Source organism: Lemur catta, chromosome 5, assembly GCF_020740605.2.
Source record: "Lemur catta isolate mLemCat1 chromosome 5, mLemCat1.pri, whole genome shotgun sequence".
Taxonomy (NCBI): Eukaryota; Metazoa; Chordata; class Mammalia; order Primates; family Lemuridae; genus Lemur; species Lemur catta.
In genome coordinates this window covers 46860351-46880190 of record NC_059132.1, presented here as the reverse complement: position 1 = coordinate 46880190, position 19840 = coordinate 46860351, and the positions used below count along the sequence as shown (strand labels likewise).

Sequence of the window (19840 nt, the reverse complement as noted above, 5' to 3'; positions counted from 1 at the left end):
AAAAAAAGTTGCAAAAGAAAACTTCTTTATAATAATTTTGAAAATGTGACAGCTAGCTGGGATATGATCTCCGATATGATTTCCTGTTTATTTTGCAAGGGTTTATTTAAGATAGGTAAAATTACACTTAAATTGATTTTATTAGACAGCCATGATTTTTTATAAGGAAGAACTTAACTTCAATGTAAGATGAATATTGAATGCTCATCATTATTGAAACTTTCCATGTCAACTGATTCATGCACTAAAGCTAAATTCTCTGTCAAGGACTCATATCCCAATTATTTTATTTGACTTACCCCCAGGAGAGTATCCACTATAAACACTGCCAATGGGTCTAGAACTGTCCATAGGCCCATGGTAATGATTAACTTTGACAAGGCGTCAGAGCAGGAGGCAAACAGCAGCTGACAGCCCCATCTGATCAGAACCAAAAGCAACACGACTGCGCTCAGCATTAAGGGCCCGGCCACAACCACAGGCAACTCTTCTCCAATGTGAAGTGAATAAGTTGGGTAGCAAAGCTCAACGGTGTGAGGAGAAAAATGGAATCTGAGGAAAAACAAAGCAATCACATATGAGCAAACAAGAGAAATTATACAAAAGGCCAAATGTACAAAACCATTTAAAGAACAATGTGCTTTGTTTCTTGTTTTTAAAAATATGAAAAACTTAGCACTTAATGGTACCCCAAAATTAAATGTTAGAAATTTCCATATCTTTTTCCAACCCCTTAGGATCACCTCAACATCTCACTTTCAAGGAAAAGGCAAATTCTATCCTGTTCATTGTTCTTACAAGTGTCATGTGGAGCCATAGGAAGGATGTCAATTTGAGCCCCTGAGACAGCATTCTATAGACTAAGAACTTCCCGGCAGTTCACACAGAACTGGTTTGCAGGCTATTTAAAATGCAAAACACACCAGTGGACTTTCTAAGGGGTCAACCTCTAACAGAAATGAGAAGTAGACATAAATCTAAAAATTCCTCAGAATTTTAGCATACCTGATTAATTTTACTTGAGATTCCTCTAGTGAGTTTCCCAAATACATCAACAAAAACACTGTCACTACTAACAACCAAGATATCTTACTTGTTAGTTGTTCTAAAAGGGCCAACTTGACACAACCCAAGGATCTAAGGGTTAAATCCAGTGTGAGCCCATTGATTCTAGCAGCCTTGGCCCAGGCTTTGGCATTATCTTTCTGTGCAAGGTGAGACTTCATTTCACTCTAAATTTTCTCTCCCCTGAATTTTAGCCTATGTAAAACTCTTTCATAGTTAATCCTGCTTGTGCATTATACTTATCAGCTCCATACTAAAAAGAGTTATTTTATTCACTCCTTGACCTTTGCTTCAAAGGAAATTTTATGCTTTGTTCTTACATTGTTGTGAGTGTCAAAGAAAGTAATGTACATACATTTCTTAACATAGTACCTGACCCAGAGTGACCACGGAAGAAATGATTGTTGTTGGTGTCATTATTGCTATTTTTCACAGCTAAGATAAGACACAGAGCTAATGTGTGATTCAAGCCTGCAGACTGAGGCAATAGCCAGCAAAATATCCTACAATACCTTAGATTCACTTTGCTTAAGAAATTGGCTAAACTGGGCTATCAAGATATTTTTTGCAGTCTCATTTTATTAACAACTAATAAAGATAGGTCTTCCTTTTCTATCAAAGAATAAAAGAGCAGATAACAAAAAGCAACAACCCAAGCATATAACATGTCCTTTCTGCTTTGGAAACCTTGGAAAAAAGGGAAAGAGAAAGAAAGAAGGGAGGAAAGGAGGGAATATCCATGTAAAAATTCCTCCTTGAAAATGCAGTTATTTAATATACATAAATTTGCACATTCTATAACATAGTCATATATTTGTCTTAATTCTGTAAGACTATCAAAAACTATATGTGTATCTGTATATATGTATATATAAATACGTTATTTTTATAAAGTCTTAAAGTTCTTTGCAATCTTCTTAATTGAAAATATACACACATTTATTTTTATCTGTACCATCTACATTTGAGAAAATGAATTTTACTTGTATAGATGTCTATCTGTTTGTCTATCTATAGTGTCTATGGAATCATGTTTATGGAGAGATAATCTTTAAAGTGTCATCTTTTTCCAGAGCATAATGGCCCAGAAAGCTGCCTGGGCTTGAGTTTGGTAATTGTTTGAATTCAATCATTTTGCAGAAGAAGCAAACTTTGCTTCTTTGTGTATAGGTGATAAATCACACTTATGTTACTTCTAAAACACCTTCAGCCTAAGTCACTCTGATAAAATCAAAATAGAATAAGGTATTGTTGCTAAATTCCTTCTTGGATCTTGCTCAGATATTAGAACATATTTGAATCTGCTGAATTTTAAATAAATATTGATGTACCAGTTATGTATTTGTATATACAGGTCCATAAAGAGACCTATAACTGTAATAGAAGTTCTTGCTCTTAGATAAAGGCATTTTTGTCTTTTCAAATCATACCTGCATTTTAGGTTTTATGGTAAATGCATGGGAGAGGTGTTTTGTACATTCATTTGTCCTATCAAGGTGAAAATGCATTCCTTTGACTTTCAGGCGAAAGCACTCACTTTGTAACAGGAGTTGAAATGGCCCGGAGGAAAAGCCACTGGCCCAGGTAATGCAGGTAGAGCCTCAGGAACCAGAGAGAAGCCATCAGCAGGATAATGTACCAGAAGCCCTGGCTTTGCCATTGAGCTAACTGAAGTTCTGCAAATACCGACACCAACACAAAATGGAGATGCTTGAAGAATTCTCCAGATCTACTACTATCACCACCTGAAGAACAGCTACAAAGAAATAATAGACAAAGTCTGGGCTTACAGTACAATTAAAAGTAAAATATTTTGAAAATAACAATGACATCATGAAAGTAAAATTGAGTAAAATTATTTCTAAATACTTGGGATTCACAACTATTAATGTTTCTTTTTGCTATAATGGATAATTAAAAGAGAACATAAAGAAATATGGATTAGGGAAATGAAAATGAAAACCACAATGTTCTATCGCTTCACACACCCATTAAAATGGCTATCATTAAAACAAAACACAGAAAACAACAAGTGCGGGCAAGGATGTACATAAACTGGAGCTCTTGTAAGCTATTATCGAGAAGGTAAAATGGTACAACCGCTATGGAAAACAGTTTGGTGTGTCCTGAAAAAATTAAAAATAGAAATATCATGTGATCCAGCAATCCCACTTTTAGACATATATCCAAAAGAATTGAAATCGGGGTCTAGAAGTGATATTTGTACCCATGTTCATAGCAGCATTACTTGCAATAGCCGAGATGTAGAAACAACATAAATGTTTATTGGCAAACGAATGGGATAGATGTGGTGTATATGTACAATGAAATATTATTCAGCTTTAAAAAGAAGGAAATTATTCAACATGGATGAACCTTTGGGACATTATGCTAAATTAAATAAACCAGTCACAAGAGGACAGATACTATATGATTTCATCTATGAGGAGGTATCTAAAGTAGTCAAAATCATACAAACAGAAAGTAGAGTGGTAGTTGCCAGGCACCAAGGAGAGGGAGAATGGGGAGTTGCTGTCTAATGGTATGGAGTTTCAGTTTTGCAAGATGTAACAGTTCTAAAGACTGGTTGCACACCTGTGAATACGCTTAGCACTGAACTGTGTATTTCAAAATGTTAAGATGGTAAACTTTATGTTGTATGTATTTTATCACAATTAAACAGTTTTTTTAAAAAAACATGAAAATTATTATAAACCTTAAACATTTTTTAAAAAAACCTTTAAAATATAGAATATATTCCTGCTTATCTCACCTACTCATAATGATCTCTCTTCGTTAAGATTAGATTTAAAACAGGACCTTGATCTCTTGCTATATGCAAAAATTAATTAAAGATGGAAAAAGACTTCAACATAAGGCATGAAACCATAAAAATTCTAAAAGAAAACATAGGAAAAACTCTTCTAAACATTGGCCTAGGGAAAGAATTGATGACTAAGTCTCCAAAGGCAAATACAGCAACATCAAAAATAAATAAATGAGACCTAATAAAATTAAAAAGTTTCTGCACAGAAAAGGAAATAATTAACAGAGTAAATAGACAACTTACAGAAGGGAGAAAATATTAACAAACTATAGATCTGACAAAGGGCTAATATCCAGAAGCTACAAAGAACTCAAAAAAATCAGCAAGAAAAAAAACCATCAAAAAGTGGGCAAAAGATATAAACAGAAATTTTTCAAAAGAAGATAAACAAATGGCCAAGAAATATATGAAAAAAAAATGCTCAATATCACTAATCATCAGAGAAATGCATAGTAAAACCACAATGAGATACCACCTTACCCATATTGGAATGGCCAATTACTGAAAAGCCAAAAAAGAACAGATGCTGGCATGGATGCAGAGAAAAAGGAACACTTATACAGTGTTGGTGGGACTGCAAATTAGTACAACCTCTACGGAAAACAATATGGAGATTCCTCAAAAAATAAAAGTATACTTATCATTCAACCTGGCAATCCTTCTGTTGGGTATCTCCCCAAAGGAAAAGAAGTCATTTTATCAAAAGGACACCTGTGCTTGAATGTTTATTTATTGAAGCACAATTCATAATTGCAAAGATATGGAATCAACCCAAGTGCTCATCAATTTATGAGTGGATAAAGAAAATGTGGTATATATGTACATAGAGTACACATAGAGTACTGCTCAGCCATAAAAAAGGAAGGAAATAATGTCTTTTGCAGCAACTTGGATGGAACTAGAGACCATTATCCTAAGTGAAGTATCTCAGGAATGGAAAAACAAATGCCATATGTTCTTACTAATAAGTAGGAGCTAAAGGATGGGTACACATGGCCACAAGGAGATGTAAAGGACATTGGAAACCAAGAAGTGGGTAGGGTGCGAGAACGGTGAGGGATAAAAACACACCTATTGGAGTCAGTGAACACTATTCTGGTGATGAGCACACTAAAATCCCTGACTCCAGCATTACGCAATGCATCTACATAACAAAAACATTTGTAACCCCTTAATATTCTGAAATTTAAAAAAAATAAAAATTAAAACAAAAGTAATTAAAATAACAGAAGACATAGGATAGTATAGGCATAAATAATAGGAGTGAGTCACTTACTACAACGGTCACTGGAGGCTTCCCATAGGGAGTGACAAGTACGGCATGACTTGAAGGATAAATAAAAGTTAGGAAAAAGTAGAAAGAAGAGGAAAGTGAAAAACGGTTCTAGGCAGAAGTAATTATATTATTCATCCATATGCAAATAAATACTTGTCTTATGTTTGAGGTACCTTAAAAAAAGATTAGACTTAATTATTTGCATGTAATTGTTAAAGATCAACTATTTCATTTTCAAAATTAAAATGAGTTATTTAATAACATACCACTAAAAACCTATGAATAAGAATTCAAACTTGAGAACTCTTTTATTCCTCAAAATAATACTGACATTTTTCTGTTGAAACTAAATAAGAAAAGATTTCATACAAAGTATTCTGATTCAGCTCTGCTTTCCTGTCTATATTTAGCATTAAGAGCAAGAGACGTCTAAGTTTCCAAAATTAGAGTTTTTTTGAGAGAGAACACGACGAGGCCATCTGAAAATAAATGAAGGATCAGAAATCATTCTCCATCCAGTCCCAAGAATATGTGGAGGTAAATACAGTAGCGTTACCATAACATAGTGACCAGAAGTTCTGGGATCCAATGGCCTGGGTATAATTCCTCTCTATGCCTTTGTTTCCTCACCCGGAAAAAGAAACTAGTAGTAATAGTACTCACATCCCAGGGTCAGGAGGTTAACTAGGTTAACAGATGTGTGTTATCACTGTGGTACTTTCACACACACAAAAAAAATGAACACTCAAATCTGTCGCTTCTCCTTCTTTCTCCTCTTCCAATATTTTCCAGTGCTACTTTGAAATAAACTGGGCTTTCATCAAGCCCCCAAAATGTAGAAAACCTGTCCAAATGATGAGATGATTATTTTTATTTTTTAAAGAGATAGAAACATGGACATGCAAATATTTGTTATTTAAAACAGTAAATATCATTGGCCTATACCATGTGTTATATTAAACCAGAAATCAAACTTTGTGATAACTAGCCTCCAAATTCCCATAGTAGCTTGCCCAATTTTATTCTAGAAAAATTTTCTAGAATGATACAGTAAGTTCTTCAACGCCAAATAGTCCCAATAATAAACACATTTCCAAAGGAGAAACTAGTACCAGAGTAAGTAGTTCAGTGACTCACTAACTAATGACAGCATATCAGAGCAGTGTTGTGGAACAGAATTGGAATTCATGGGTATGTTCAAGAGATTTTACAACAAAAGCTCATTTCTCTGAAGGTTATCAAATATGATGATAGTTATACCATAGGAAGAAAAGATATGATGGAAACAAGACTCTTGAGAGAAAAAAGGAAAGAAAAAACTAACAGCAACAGCAACATCAACAAGTAAAAGACAACCCACTATTATTAGCATTCCAGGCTTTGTGGTCTGCACAGAACTAAGGAGGCACCAAACATGACACTTGACAGTTCCTTTTGCTGTTCCTGTGTGTATTTAGCCATGAAGGTGTGGAACATCATCTAACTGAAAGCCAGGTACAGCCTTTGTGTAGAGCATGCCTTGCAATTACATGAAACAAACAAGAAACAGACCCCAGGAGGCTTTGGTTTACATACAGTAATATACTCAGGGGACTAGCTCTCTTCCAGAAGTATTCCAAGATACCTCACTACATTTACCATCATGTGAAATGAAACCCAGAGCTTTCTATACTGATAACGCAAAATATCCTGTACATGATCTTTCCTTTAGTTAATTATTCTGTCACTGTTTTGCCTCTTCAAAGGAAAGGGGAAATCAAATACAGATTTGGCATTGTGTTGTTTGCAAAAAAATGGAAAATCTCAAATGATGCAAAACAGAGAAGACAGTAACTTCTTTGACCTTTGGAAATTTCCACTGTTCTTTTCATATCTACTGACATAAATGACTAAGCAGTCTAAGTGCTTCTGCACAAAATCCACTACAAAGTCATACTTTTACCATTGGTTTCACTAATAAAATGTTTCCTACCCATATGCAGATAAATAAATGTATTTATTTATCAGACTTTTGATTTAGGACAAATAACACTACACTCTCACTGGGTACCATTTATATCTGATTCAATATTCAATTATCTTGTACCTAGTCAACATAATTCAATATTTGTTTTTATTTGTTTGTTCAACAATAGTAACTATAGCATATGGATTCAAAGAATTAGGATACACCTTAAATAAATCATTTAGAGTTTAAAAATTTATATACTGCAAAGTTAGAAATTAACAAAAGAATCAATTGACACTAGATGATGCCAAATAAAAGGCCATATCAAAAGACTCATTAATTGAACAAAGCTAGTCAGGTATAGTCTTCTTAACAATGCCCATATAAAAACAAAACATAGTAGTCCTTTACTTTTAATCATTTTGAATTTGCACCTGAAATCTAAATGCGTGCTTATATAGAATTACGTCTACTCTCTATTGATTCATTTTGAAATATTTTTCACTCAAAATAATTTTGTTTCCATGTTTCAAAACTATCTGGAAAGAAAACATCTTTTTTATTCTTGTAAACATGCAGGGCACATTATAAAATGCGATGCCATTGTGGGATATCTTCATCCACATTGCAACTGTTTTTTCCTTCCTCTGTAATCTTTCTTGGTTATGTACAAAGAATATGACCATCAAAAGGATAATAAATGGCCCCTGCCACTGGGGTGTGTAATACGTATAGTGGGAATTGATTTGTTGGTTATGAAGGAAGCCATAGAGCACACAGATCACTGCAAAATCACATTGAGGCCAGCGCTACTCCTCAGTGCATGCAGACAGCTCCTCTATTGCTCATGGGGTGAGCTGCCAGAGGGTAAGAAGAATGGTGAGGTCATCCAGTATTCAGCTATTAAATGAAACCTATTTCTCTGAACTTCAGCCACATTTCACATGACACACATATATCCCCCTTCCATGCCCAGTCCTTATAGAGACCTGAAATCAAACAAGATTTCTATGATCCATCAGTGTAATAATAAAAAAAAAAGACCAAAATTGCTTTGGAAAAAAAGCATGGAATGCATTCTTAAACTCTCTTCTACAGTGAACAGGAATCCTTAAGAATTTGGATATGACAAAGACCCATCACACATCAGCTGTGCATAATAATCCCTATTTAAAAATCACTGCCAATAGATGGCACTAAAATTTCCATATTTCCTTCTTCTGGCATAACCAAACAAATTCTAGATGTGGCATTTCTAAAATTAAGGTGTGTTTTTTTCTATTATAATCACCCATAAGCAATTCTTTTATCTGAATACTTCTAACTTATTTTCCACCATATCCCATTCATAAGCAAGCTTTAGAGCATGGATATCCTCAGTGATTTTTGAAGGTTTCTAAGACTTAATGTTAAGCTTTTCAGAGACCCACTAGAATCATGGTGGGTCAAAGAAACATACATAGGTCATAACACGTAACTATTGGAGAAGACCTCATCATAGTCCCTCAAACTTTTACAGAAGCTGAACTAAAGTATAAACAAATGAATTGACTTGTCCACCTTAGCACAATTGGTAACAAAATGTTTTCTAACTAGTGTCTCCTGCTTTTTTGTTATGACTCCTCATCAGTCACCTACTGAATCACTTTAGCAAGAAACCCCAGAACTAAGAAACTTTAGGCTAATTAAAGTGAGCACCTTTAACTGGAACCTGAAAAAATGGAAGTGTTTCTCCCTTTGTATAAGCTGGCTGAGTTGAATACAACTCACTCATTCAACAGATCACCATTAAATGAATATATGTCAGGCTTCATGATAGTGTAACTGGCAGAATATGGCCCCCAACTATCCATGGGAACCTGTGATTATGTGAAATTACATGGCAAAGGGGAATTAAGTTAAAATGCTAAACAGCTGAGCTTAAAATAAAGAAATTATTCAGGATTATTTGGGTAAGCCCAATGTAATCACAAGGGTTCTTAAAAAGATGGAAGAAGGAAGCAGAAGAGGTAGAAACCCAAGAGAGAGCCAGAAAAGGGTAGTGTGAGAAGGGTATGGTGTGAATTTGTTGTCTTTGAAGACAGAGCTGATCCAAGGACTGAGGATGGCCTCTAAACACTGGAAAAGGCAAGAAAACAGATCCTCCTCTCTGGCCTCCAGAAAGAAGGCTATCTTGCTGACATTGATTTCAGCCCAATAAGACATATTTTAGACTCTGGATCTCCAGATTTGTCAAAAAGTTTGTGTTGCTTTAAGTCACACATTTGTAGAAATTTGTTCCAGCAGCAACAGAATGCTAATATGGATGAAATCTAGATTTTTCACTGATGAACAACAATGCCATTCAACCCACAGAAATTTGTGTCTGTTGGTAGAGATAGACAAGTAAGAAATCAAATAAAAGAGCTAAAATTCAGTGTGATAAGTGCTGCTTTGGTAATGGACACAATGCTTCAAGAAAACACAGGACCTATCTCAAACTGGTTCTCTTCTGAGCTCTATGAAGTTAGGAGGAATTAGACCAATGAGGGGAGTGATGGGCTGGGAAGGAGGGGGGCATTCCATTCCATATGCAGCTCTCAGAAGAATAAAGTCCTGTTTCTGAAAACAAGTGGGATTGGTTAGAAAATGTCCAAGTAAGGGAAGATGGTGACAAGAGTGCAAAGCTGGAGAGGTAGAAGTGTACTACTTGTGAAGAGGCCTAGTTGGGATATGTCATATTAAACAGTTTCGATACTATCTTGACACCATCAGTAGCTGTAGAAGTATTTTGGGGGGAGGGGAAGGGAGTATCATGCTTGTATTTTGGAAACAGTGCTCTGGCTACAGAATGAATAAATAAATGTTTACGAGGGTCCAGACTAAAGGACAGAAAGGATGGTGAGCTATTATAGATAATGGCTTTCCAGTACTGGCCAACTGGGACAGAACTCCAGAGACTTCAGATCTATGGCTGTGGATGTTCTTGGTTGTCACAGTAACATAAAGGTTGGCAAAGGCACTAAGCTTTGTGAATGTGCATGAAAGTCCCAAATAAGGAACTCTCTTGCCCTCTATATTAGTTTCTTAGGACTGTTGTAACCACAATGTGGATGGCTTCAAACAACAGAAATTTATTCTCTCACAGTTCTGGAGTCTAGAAGTCTCCTTCCAAAGCTTCTAGAAGAAGATCCTTCCTGGCCTCTTCCAGCTTCTGGTAGCCTCAGGCATTCTTCAGCTTGTAGCACCATAGCATCAATTTCTGCCTCTGTCTTCACATGGCTGTCTTCCTCCATATGTCTGTCTCCACACATAAGGACACTGGCCATGTTAGATTAAGGGCCCAATCTACTCCAGTATGACATCATTTTAACTTCCATCTGCAATGACCCTATTTCCAAATAAAGTCACATTCTGAGGTACTGAGGGTTACGACTTCAACTTAGTGTTTTTAGGGGGAGATGCAATTCAACCCATAACAGCCCCACATGGGAACAGCAGCCCTTTTGAGGAAAAGGGAATTAGAGTGGTCATGGGACAAAGATCAGTGGGTGGATCTGAGAGACATTAGACTAAAATTACCAGGACTTGGAGACTGTTTGAACATGGGGGCTGAAAGAGAAGATGTCGTTTCCAAGGTTTTTGGCTCAGGTAGCTCATTTAAAGGTGATGGAGAAGAAAACATATCAGAAAAAAGGCATTCGGTCAGGGACAGGAGAAAATGAGGAAAAAAATAAGCTCATATTGACCTGTTTATGGAAAATGCTGGTAGTACATCCAAGAGAATTTGCCCAATAATCAGTTGTTCTTATGGAAATGGAGTTCAAAAGATAATTGAACTGGAAATAGAAGTTTGAAGTTGCAAGCATGGTAATATGAAGCCATAAGAATGGTGTGGAAATGACGTGAAACCTAAAATATTATAAAAATATTGGTGATTAGGTTTGATATAAATTTCTCCTTTGATGGCATCTGTTGTATTGACACTGAGCAACTGACACTCAAGTGCTTGTTGAAGCGATTCTTTTCCCAAATGCAGCCTGATAGCTGCAAACCCACTTAATCAGGACAAATCCTCCCCCTAAATTCACTTTCCTGAGAAATACTTTATGGATAAGTGTTTTGAAGGTAAGTGAGAGTATTTTGTAGATTTGAACCTGATTTTAGTCTGCTGCCAAAACCCATGCATTTTCACAACTCATGCTGTTCTGACTGCATGGGGGTTGGTAGAGACGGCAGGAAGGAGGATTGTAAGTCACTCACATACAGCTGGAAGTTACACTGGAACTCAATTAAATTGCAAACTGATGCCGCTGAGTTAGCAACTCTGCTCCATGAAGTCAGGAACTGTCTGGCTGGCTCATTTCTCTATCCCCAGGTGCTACCACCATGCTTTCTGCATAGCAGGTGCTTAAAAGTGAACATGTGCTAAATGAATAAATTTTTTAAATACATGATTTTCTAAATGGCTTCTGCTAAAACTATGACCTGCTTCAGTCAATAGGCCTATTCCTTTAACTTACCCATTTCAATATTCATGCAGCCAAGGCCAACTTATTAATATTTGGTGCCTAAGAAATTTGAAAGCCGCCATTAGGATTTTCTAAATGGTCGTTATGGAAAGTTTAATAAGCGCACAGCAGTGTATCATTAAGTGATTTGGCTGGTGAGAACTCTGAGCAAGTTCACTGTGTCACCATGTTTGAAAGAAAATGAGGTAAAATATGTCAAGATAAGGAAACACATATTTGGAAAGAAAGAGCATTAATCAAAAATGAATTATTACAATACTATAATCGTGTGCTGATTAACTGGATTAATATTAATCTATTAATTATAAATGGCATCAGTTTTATTTTTTAACAAAGTTATTAAAATGCTAAAATCTGCTATTGCTTTGTCTTCATTGTCTCAAGCATTTTTGTGAAATATGTGTCTTTTTTCAAAGTTATCTGTACATATACATTTTCTAAAATGTTCTTGATAAAATTATCTATTTTTTCAATTTTTAGAAAACTTGATGAAATGAGAAACTTCATAAGTTTATTTTGATGTTGGCATTTTTAAACTGGACTTTTTCCCTTAAAATTGCATCCCCCTGGTCAATTTGGGTGTTACACTTTTAATATGACACATTGCACTTTTAACAGGTTTAATTCAATTTATAACAAATGCCTCTAATTAAGTTAAAAGATCTTTGAAAATTGCTAAATCTTAAGGGTAATATTATCACTACTGACATTGAAATAATTGATCATTCCCACTGAGGCACAAAAGTATAAATGTTCTAATGAGAAAACAGCAATTGCAGTATGTTGAAGGAATCCAAAGAGACTCCCAAACTCTTTAGGCTGTTAGTTCTGATGGCAGTCTCTGATAGGAGAGGGAGGCTTTGGAGGGGGCAGGGAGAGATGAAACTTATCCAGAGTATCAAAGAAAAAAAAAAAAAAAACTGAAATCAAACTTCACCACTTGCAGCAAAGGGGACCAAAAACTGTTTGCCTTTTTGCAAATAACACAGTTTTCATTCAATATGTGTTGTGTATTTCTGTTTTAGAACATTAATTCTGTCATTTGCGAATACCATTTTCTTTAACATTCTCTGGTAATAAATACTGGGTGCGATATTTGAATGTACCTATTTTTCCAAGAGAAATTCTCTTAGAGTCAAGGATGAGTAAATACAAGGCTAGTGCTTTATGAAAATTAAGATGTATGAAAGCTAAGGACAACCATTGCCCCTAACTGAACAACAATACCAGAACAGAAAGCAGAAATGTTTGAGTTTCATCAGTTATTATTGCAACTTACCTTCTAGCTTAAGGAACTCACTTGGCTTTGCAGCTCATCTGTTAGTAAGGAGAACATTTACCTTGCTGATATTTGCCTGGCCTAATTAGTTAAAATGTTTACCAAGCACTTCATAAGTGGAAATAGCTAAATACTTTATGCATAATGGGAGTTTTATTAATAATTGGAACAATAATGTAAAAGCAGTTAGCTTTGAAAACAATTACATTGATGAGCTGTGTAATAATGCATAAACAGAGCAGTGTAAGAAACAAAAAAAACCCTTCACAGCTTAGCTAGAAGGATATCATCAGGAGCCTTTCAGGACCCCAAGACTCACAGGGCTACCTCAACGGAAGGACGAGGGAAGACAGAGCTGCACGCAGGCTCAGAGTAGAGATCCCAGCTTGAATTTCTGCTCTTCTATATACAAGGCTTGTGATATTTGTAAATTATCTAATCTCTGGGCCTCAGATGCCTCCTTTAAAAAGAGAGGATTGTATAATACCATTTACCTCTTCAAGTTATCATGAGAATCAAATGAGAGACTATGTCAGATTTTTATGAAGACGCATGCAGCTTTTAAAGAAATGCTGTTTACAAAGCTGGGGGGTCACTAACTAGACAAAGAAAGTAATTTCAAATCACAAAATTGGCTATTAATTTTGTATCTACTATTGCAGGCAATGGAAAACACATCTCAGTGTAAGGAATCACATTATGATTCTTCTAAAGGCACCTATAAGTAGCTCAAACATTTAAATCGAGAAAGACAAGACAAAGCTTTGGATTCTCTTCTTTATTTCTTCCCTGAAACCACAGTTTGGATTATATATAACTAGATAAAAAAGCATTTTGCAGCAAGGAGCCCAGAAGTGGATACACAACCCAAACCACCGACAATATCAGATACATTGAAAACAAGAGAGAGAGAAAAATGTACTCCCAGTGTATATAAGAGTTAAACCAAAGGTTGATAAACTTATTGCACATAGAGCACACCATAACATTCAGATTTTGCTGTGGGATTGAGTTTAATTTTGCCTTTCCTAGCAAAATGTGGGAATATGTGAAATATAATGTGGGTCTCACATCATCCCACCCTAACATAATGGTCTAATTCAGATACAACTCAGGTTAAAATGAAGATGAAGACAAATTAGAAAAAGTAATAACCAAATGTTGACAAGAAGTCTCAGGGTATCATCCCTGCCATTGTGATGTCTGGAACAATGGGTAGCGCATACCACTGCACAGGAAGTTATGGTTCAACTGAATTGAATTGAATTGATTTGAATTTAAAGTGTATGTGTCATAAACAATGGGCTTTATTTAACAGTATATGCAATATATACATATATATTTGATGAATAAATGAGTATCTAAAGAAAAATGGAGTAGTATAGTTTTAAAAGTATGAGTTTTTAAAATCAGATGGAACTGGGTTTGAATATCAACTCCATCACAAAGTAGCTACATAAACCTAAGTAAAATACTCAACATCTCTAAAATAATAATAATTTTAATAATAGTAATAAGATAATACCTATTCCAAAGGTTCACAGAGCAATGAAAAGGGAGAATAATACATGCAAAGCTATTAGCATAATATTTGTCTAATAGTAAATGCACAATTAATATAAGCCAAATAGAATTATTCTTATTTTTATCACCATCATTATTAATAATAATAATGGTAGTATTTTCCAAACAAATAATAATGAAAATAATCTGAATTTCACTCTCTACTCCCAGTTGCTTCCAGGGAAGTAGCCTTGCTATAGAAATAAAATTTAAATTCTTCCAATTATGTCCAGAGTGGTTTTAGTAATTTTTAATCCATATCTTCTTTTAAAACTTCTAAATAAAAGACCTAAAATAGAAGAAAATAAGCCCTCATAATTTAATGCAACAAAATACATAATATAATATATTAATTCTTTTGCTTTCCAATTTAATCCTGAGTTGTTTTATTTAGTCACCTATTATAAAAAGTAATTTGTGTTGATAGCTCTGAGGAAATCTAGAAATTAAAGAGCTAATTAAATTCCTTCTGAGTAATTTTTGAGTCTCTGTACCAATATGTGTGCACACACATTCAAACATCTACAACTATCGAAATGCTGCAGGACGTTTCTGGAAATTGACCTTCCATGATGTCTGCTTTGACTAAGCCTTTCCCCCGGGCAAACAAACCTAACCTTTAAGCCACATTCTCAAAGGAATCATAGATCATGCACCTAGTAGAACCAAACTAGAATGTCAGAAATCATGACCAAGATAGGAAAGAGAGGTAATGAGAAGCTGACCTATTTTGTTGTGAATTTACAATTGGTGGAGGAGCTTAAGGAAGTTTTTACTTTCTTAAGTAAAAATAATAATAATAATAAATACCCTATAAAACATCTAAATAGTGGTCCCATTTCTATAAATAGTTTGGCATCTTCAAATTTATATTTTAATTATATTTTTAACAAATGATTTGCCTGCATATTTTTTAAAAAGGAGCATTTAAAACATATAAAAGCATCACAAGGAAGCCACACCTGGTGCAATAATTCTAGAATATCATTGTGAAACAAAATTACAATGGCAATTTGCAAAATACTTCACTAACTTAATGCTGTATATATACTCTTACATTTTAATAAATGTGCTATTTTGTCACCTAGAGCTCTGACATATAAAAATGGCAGCAAATCTCTTGTTATTTTGAATGTAACTGATTAGTTTCCTGATCTTTTATGTTTTTATATAGGCATTTATCACTATTTTTACATATGCACTATTTTTACATTGCACACTTCAGTAAATCCTAAAATCTAAACCTAAATTTACATTTAAATTTTAAAACAAATAAAATTTAGTGCATAGAAAATTTAACATATAAAAAATTCAATAAAGTCAATAAATTTTATTTTCAGTAACTTTTGTATGCATTTTCTGAAGCACAGTTTTTCAAAGAGGACAAAAATCAGAGAACACGATGCTGAGCAGAACAGCAAGGTAAGCATAAGTCACCAAAGTGTTTAGCTCTCTCCTATTAAGCAATTGCCTTCCACTGAGGCACAGTTGCGTGCAGGAGGCCACTGAGGGACGAGCTTGGAGCTGTGCCTGTGCTGAAGGTGAGAAGGGAGCTGAGGAGCAGGAAGACCCAACCCCCAGGGGGTTGCTGATGATCTGGAGTTAGAGTGGCCCTGAGTGTTGTCCCACAATGAGGCAAGGGGACCAGACCTTTGTGTTTCCACATCAGTCAGTCATCAACTGCCAGTTTCCCTATGGGAGGAGCACAATCTGGACCAGGACATTTCCTGTGGCCAAGAAGAATTCCCAAAGAGATCCTCAGATTGGAGTCTTCAGCTGCCAGTATTCCCAGGAACTGAAGGCTGGGGTCTTGGCCTTAGGGAGGACCTGGGTGACACAGCACAGAATCCATTACTGCCTACCCCTTGTGCCACTCAGTTTCACTTGCTGCATATGGTAAATTCACACCATCTAGAAACTGTTCCTCCAGGACGTGGGTCAGTCTTGTTTCCTAAGAAACTTAATGGAGAAGGGTGAGTGAGGACAGTGACTCCTGCGTTGCATGGCTGCAGTGCAACTGCTGCAGTGGATGTCGAGGCCATAACTGAAACTCTTTATCTCCCTCCTCCACCACACGTGATCCCTGAGTGGCATCTCTCCTGGTCTAGACGGCTCGCACGGTGAGGTGTTCTGATCTTCAGGCCTTGAGGTTCCAAGCTCCTAAATAGTATGCTCCTCTCAGGCTTGGGCTGGATGGTGGGAAATGTAAGCATTAGTGGATCACGTGTCCATGACTGCATCTCCTTTACAAGACAATGGGCCCCTTGTTCTGAGGCAACACTGCACAGCATTCTGGGTTAATGATTAAACACTAAATTTTCAGGTAGTGATACAGGCCATGGCCCAGTTGGTCATAAATGCAAACACATATCTGGAATATGTATTGCTCCTTGTCAAGCTGAATTGCTACCTCTTCCAAGGAGGAAGGGGCCCAGTGTACTCAACTTGCCACCAAGTGGCTGGTTGGTCTCCTTGGGGGATGATGCTATATTGGGGGCACGATTTGTTTGTATCAGTGATGGGTAGACATTTGGTAGCAGTAGCTAATATTAATGTAGGTCATAGTGAATGGGAGCCCATACTGTTAAGGCTTGTGCATAGCTTCCATTTCTGCCCATCTGTCTGTTTGGTTCATGAACCCACTGTGCCAGCACTGAGGTGGTTCATTATTGAGACGGACTGAGGTTAAACAGCTAACATATTTTGGCTACTTGTTTGTTTAGTGCCTCTTCCAGAGTGGATGTTACTTGTGGGTGTTAACCTGCAGTACAAAGATCGTCAGACTTTGTATCCACTCAACAGTAAATCCACATTCCTCTTCCCCCAAATTTCTTATTCCATATTTTCTCATGTTTTTCCTTTCAGGCCCCTGCCCAACCGTCTAGGCCATTTGTCTTTACCATGAGCCCTTATAGATGTTTACCATGAGCCACTTCACTTGCAACACAAAGGTAACCACTAGCTGCACCTGCAAGAGTGCTACCCACTGGAGAATTTCCCCTGCCTGCTGTTGCACACAGGCACCCCTGAGTGGGCTGAAATGCACTAATGATCTGTTTTCCACTTGCACCAATAATCTGCAAACTATGCTTGTTCTTTTTCCTCTTCCATCAGCTGGTCATAAGAAACCCCCTTCCCTATGCTGACATAGATGTTAGCTCAGAGAGGGACTCCAGTGCCCCAGTGGTAGGTATCATGCCAGTCTAAGTCATCTGTTCATGCAGCTTACTTTTAAAATTAAGGTCATGTCCAAAAGGTAATATGGTTCCACCAATATAGGATCACAGATGTGTGTATCCATCCAAACTCATCAAATTGTATTTATTACACATGTGCACATGTTTTTGTACATACCTCAATAAAACTGTTAAAAATTAAGATCATGTCAGAAACTGTTGAGTGCCATGAAAAGTATACGAATCAAGATAATGAGATAAAAATTGATGATTGGGTGAACATGGAAGGCCACTCTGTCAAGGTGACATTTGATGAGACTTGAATGAGATGGAACCAGCTATGATTCCATGTCAGATTATGAAAATAGGGAAAAACATTCTATTAATAGTTAGAATGATTGAGTCCCTAGGTCAAACCACACCTGAGTCCAGTGGCTAATTGTATTTATCTGCTACCACTATCCACTTCTGTATTTTAAAAAGAGAAAAAAATGTTTGAGCAAATGTAAATTAAAATTTGTCAATGTGATCAAAGAATCATGTTATGGACTGCATGTTTGTATCTCCCTTCCCAATTACATACATTGAAACCCTAACCCCCAAGGAACAGTATTAGAAGGTGGGGACATTGGGAGACAATTTGGTTCAGATAAGGTCATGAGATTCGGCTGCTATGATGGACTTAATGCCCTTATAAGAAAAGAAGGAGACTAGAGTGTACTCTCTCAGCCATATTAGGATACAATGAAAAGACAGCTATCTCTAAACCAAGAATAGAGCACTCACCAGATATAGCATCTAGCAGCACCTTGATCTTAAACTTCCCGCCCTCTAGACATTAAAAAAAGCTACACAGTATTTTTACGCATCAGCTCAAATGGACTAAAATAAATCCTAATATAAATCCTAATGTAAATGTTAGGAATATTAGGATATGCTCTGTTGGGGCAGGGTTGGGTTGGGAACCTATTTTCTGTGAATCAACAAAGAAACAGTAAATTATAATAATTGTAATAAGATTTGCCCAACCATATGGCAAATATGAGTTGGTTATCCACAAGCACTTTCCCATCCAACTGTCCTTTGCCCACCTCCAACTGTAGGGGCAAGAAAGATCTAGATATTCCCTTTTCCAACTTCCCCTTGTAACCAAGAGTGGCTACATGACCTGGTTCTGGACGATGAGGTGCAAGGAGAAGGTTGCTGAAGGGATTCTGAGAAAGTGAATCCTCTCCCTAGTAGAAGAGAAAAACATGAATACGTTCCCTCTGCACTAGCCGTTCTTCCCACCTTTGAATGTGACCTGGTTATTTATAGCTTCTGAAATCACAAAGGGTTCAAAGAGAGACTCACCAAGATGCTAAGCCAGAATCCTGTCCTAGCCATACTGCAGAAAGAATACAAATAACTGCCTTCTTACCAACCGCTGGTTGCTGAGAAAGATGAACTTCTCATCATTTAGCCCACTGGTATTTGGTTTTCCCTATATTTGCAATTTAAAAGTATTCTTTACTGATATTGACCATTCCATGCCTAAAATCTAGCAAAACCTAGAATAGGGACTGGCATTAAATAAAAGTCTACTGAGTGAACAAAATTAAAGTGAATTGAAAAACATACCACAAGAAGGCGGAACACAGCCAACGTCATGTTTGCCTTGATGATGCTCATGTCACTAAAAGCCAGAAAACTGAAGAACCCAAGTTTTTGCCAGTTTTGTTTTAAATATTCAGGACCTTCCTTCAGTTGAATGGCAAAGGTGAAAGAATAATTGAATTATTTACTAATTTAGATGTTGGGGCTGGGGTTGGTGCTACATGTGTTTGTGTTCCGTAGGTGACAGAATGATTATTAAATGCACACTGCATATATTGTAAGCACCAAGTGTCATTCCGAGAGGCTGCTGTGAGATTTCCTAGCAAAATATTTTCCCAGCAAAGCCGCTACACGTGTGTGTGTGTGTGTGTGTGTGTGTTCAGAAGCAATTCACGGCTCTAGGATTACATCTGCCTAGAGGCAATCACAGATAACCCACACACAAATACATTTAGAAACATGGTAAAGATCTGTTATTATGCAAAATGTTATGTTTCCTGTACTATTCCTTACAACTACAACATTAATTATTAGGTCCAACTTGGTGAAAACAAAACACTCAATAGGTAATTTCGGAGTACAGTGTATTAAGTGAAAAG

General features: G+C 36.3%; 1 protein-coding gene across 1 annotated transcript in view; it reads right to left on the bottom strand.

Annotated features, from left to right (window-relative positions):
- Positions 1-2598: 2598 nt before the first annotated feature.
- The window catches only part of LOC123638768, a gene marked incomplete at its 5' end in the record, with an annotated part of 205149 nt that continues 187907 nt past the window's right edge, over positions 2599-19840 (bottom strand). Inside the window, one exon of the mRNA XM_045552599.1 lies at positions 2599-2821. Coding sequence (XP_045408555.1) covers positions 2599-2821 — 223 coding nt within the window. The remainder of the gene's footprint in view (positions 2822-19840) is intronic.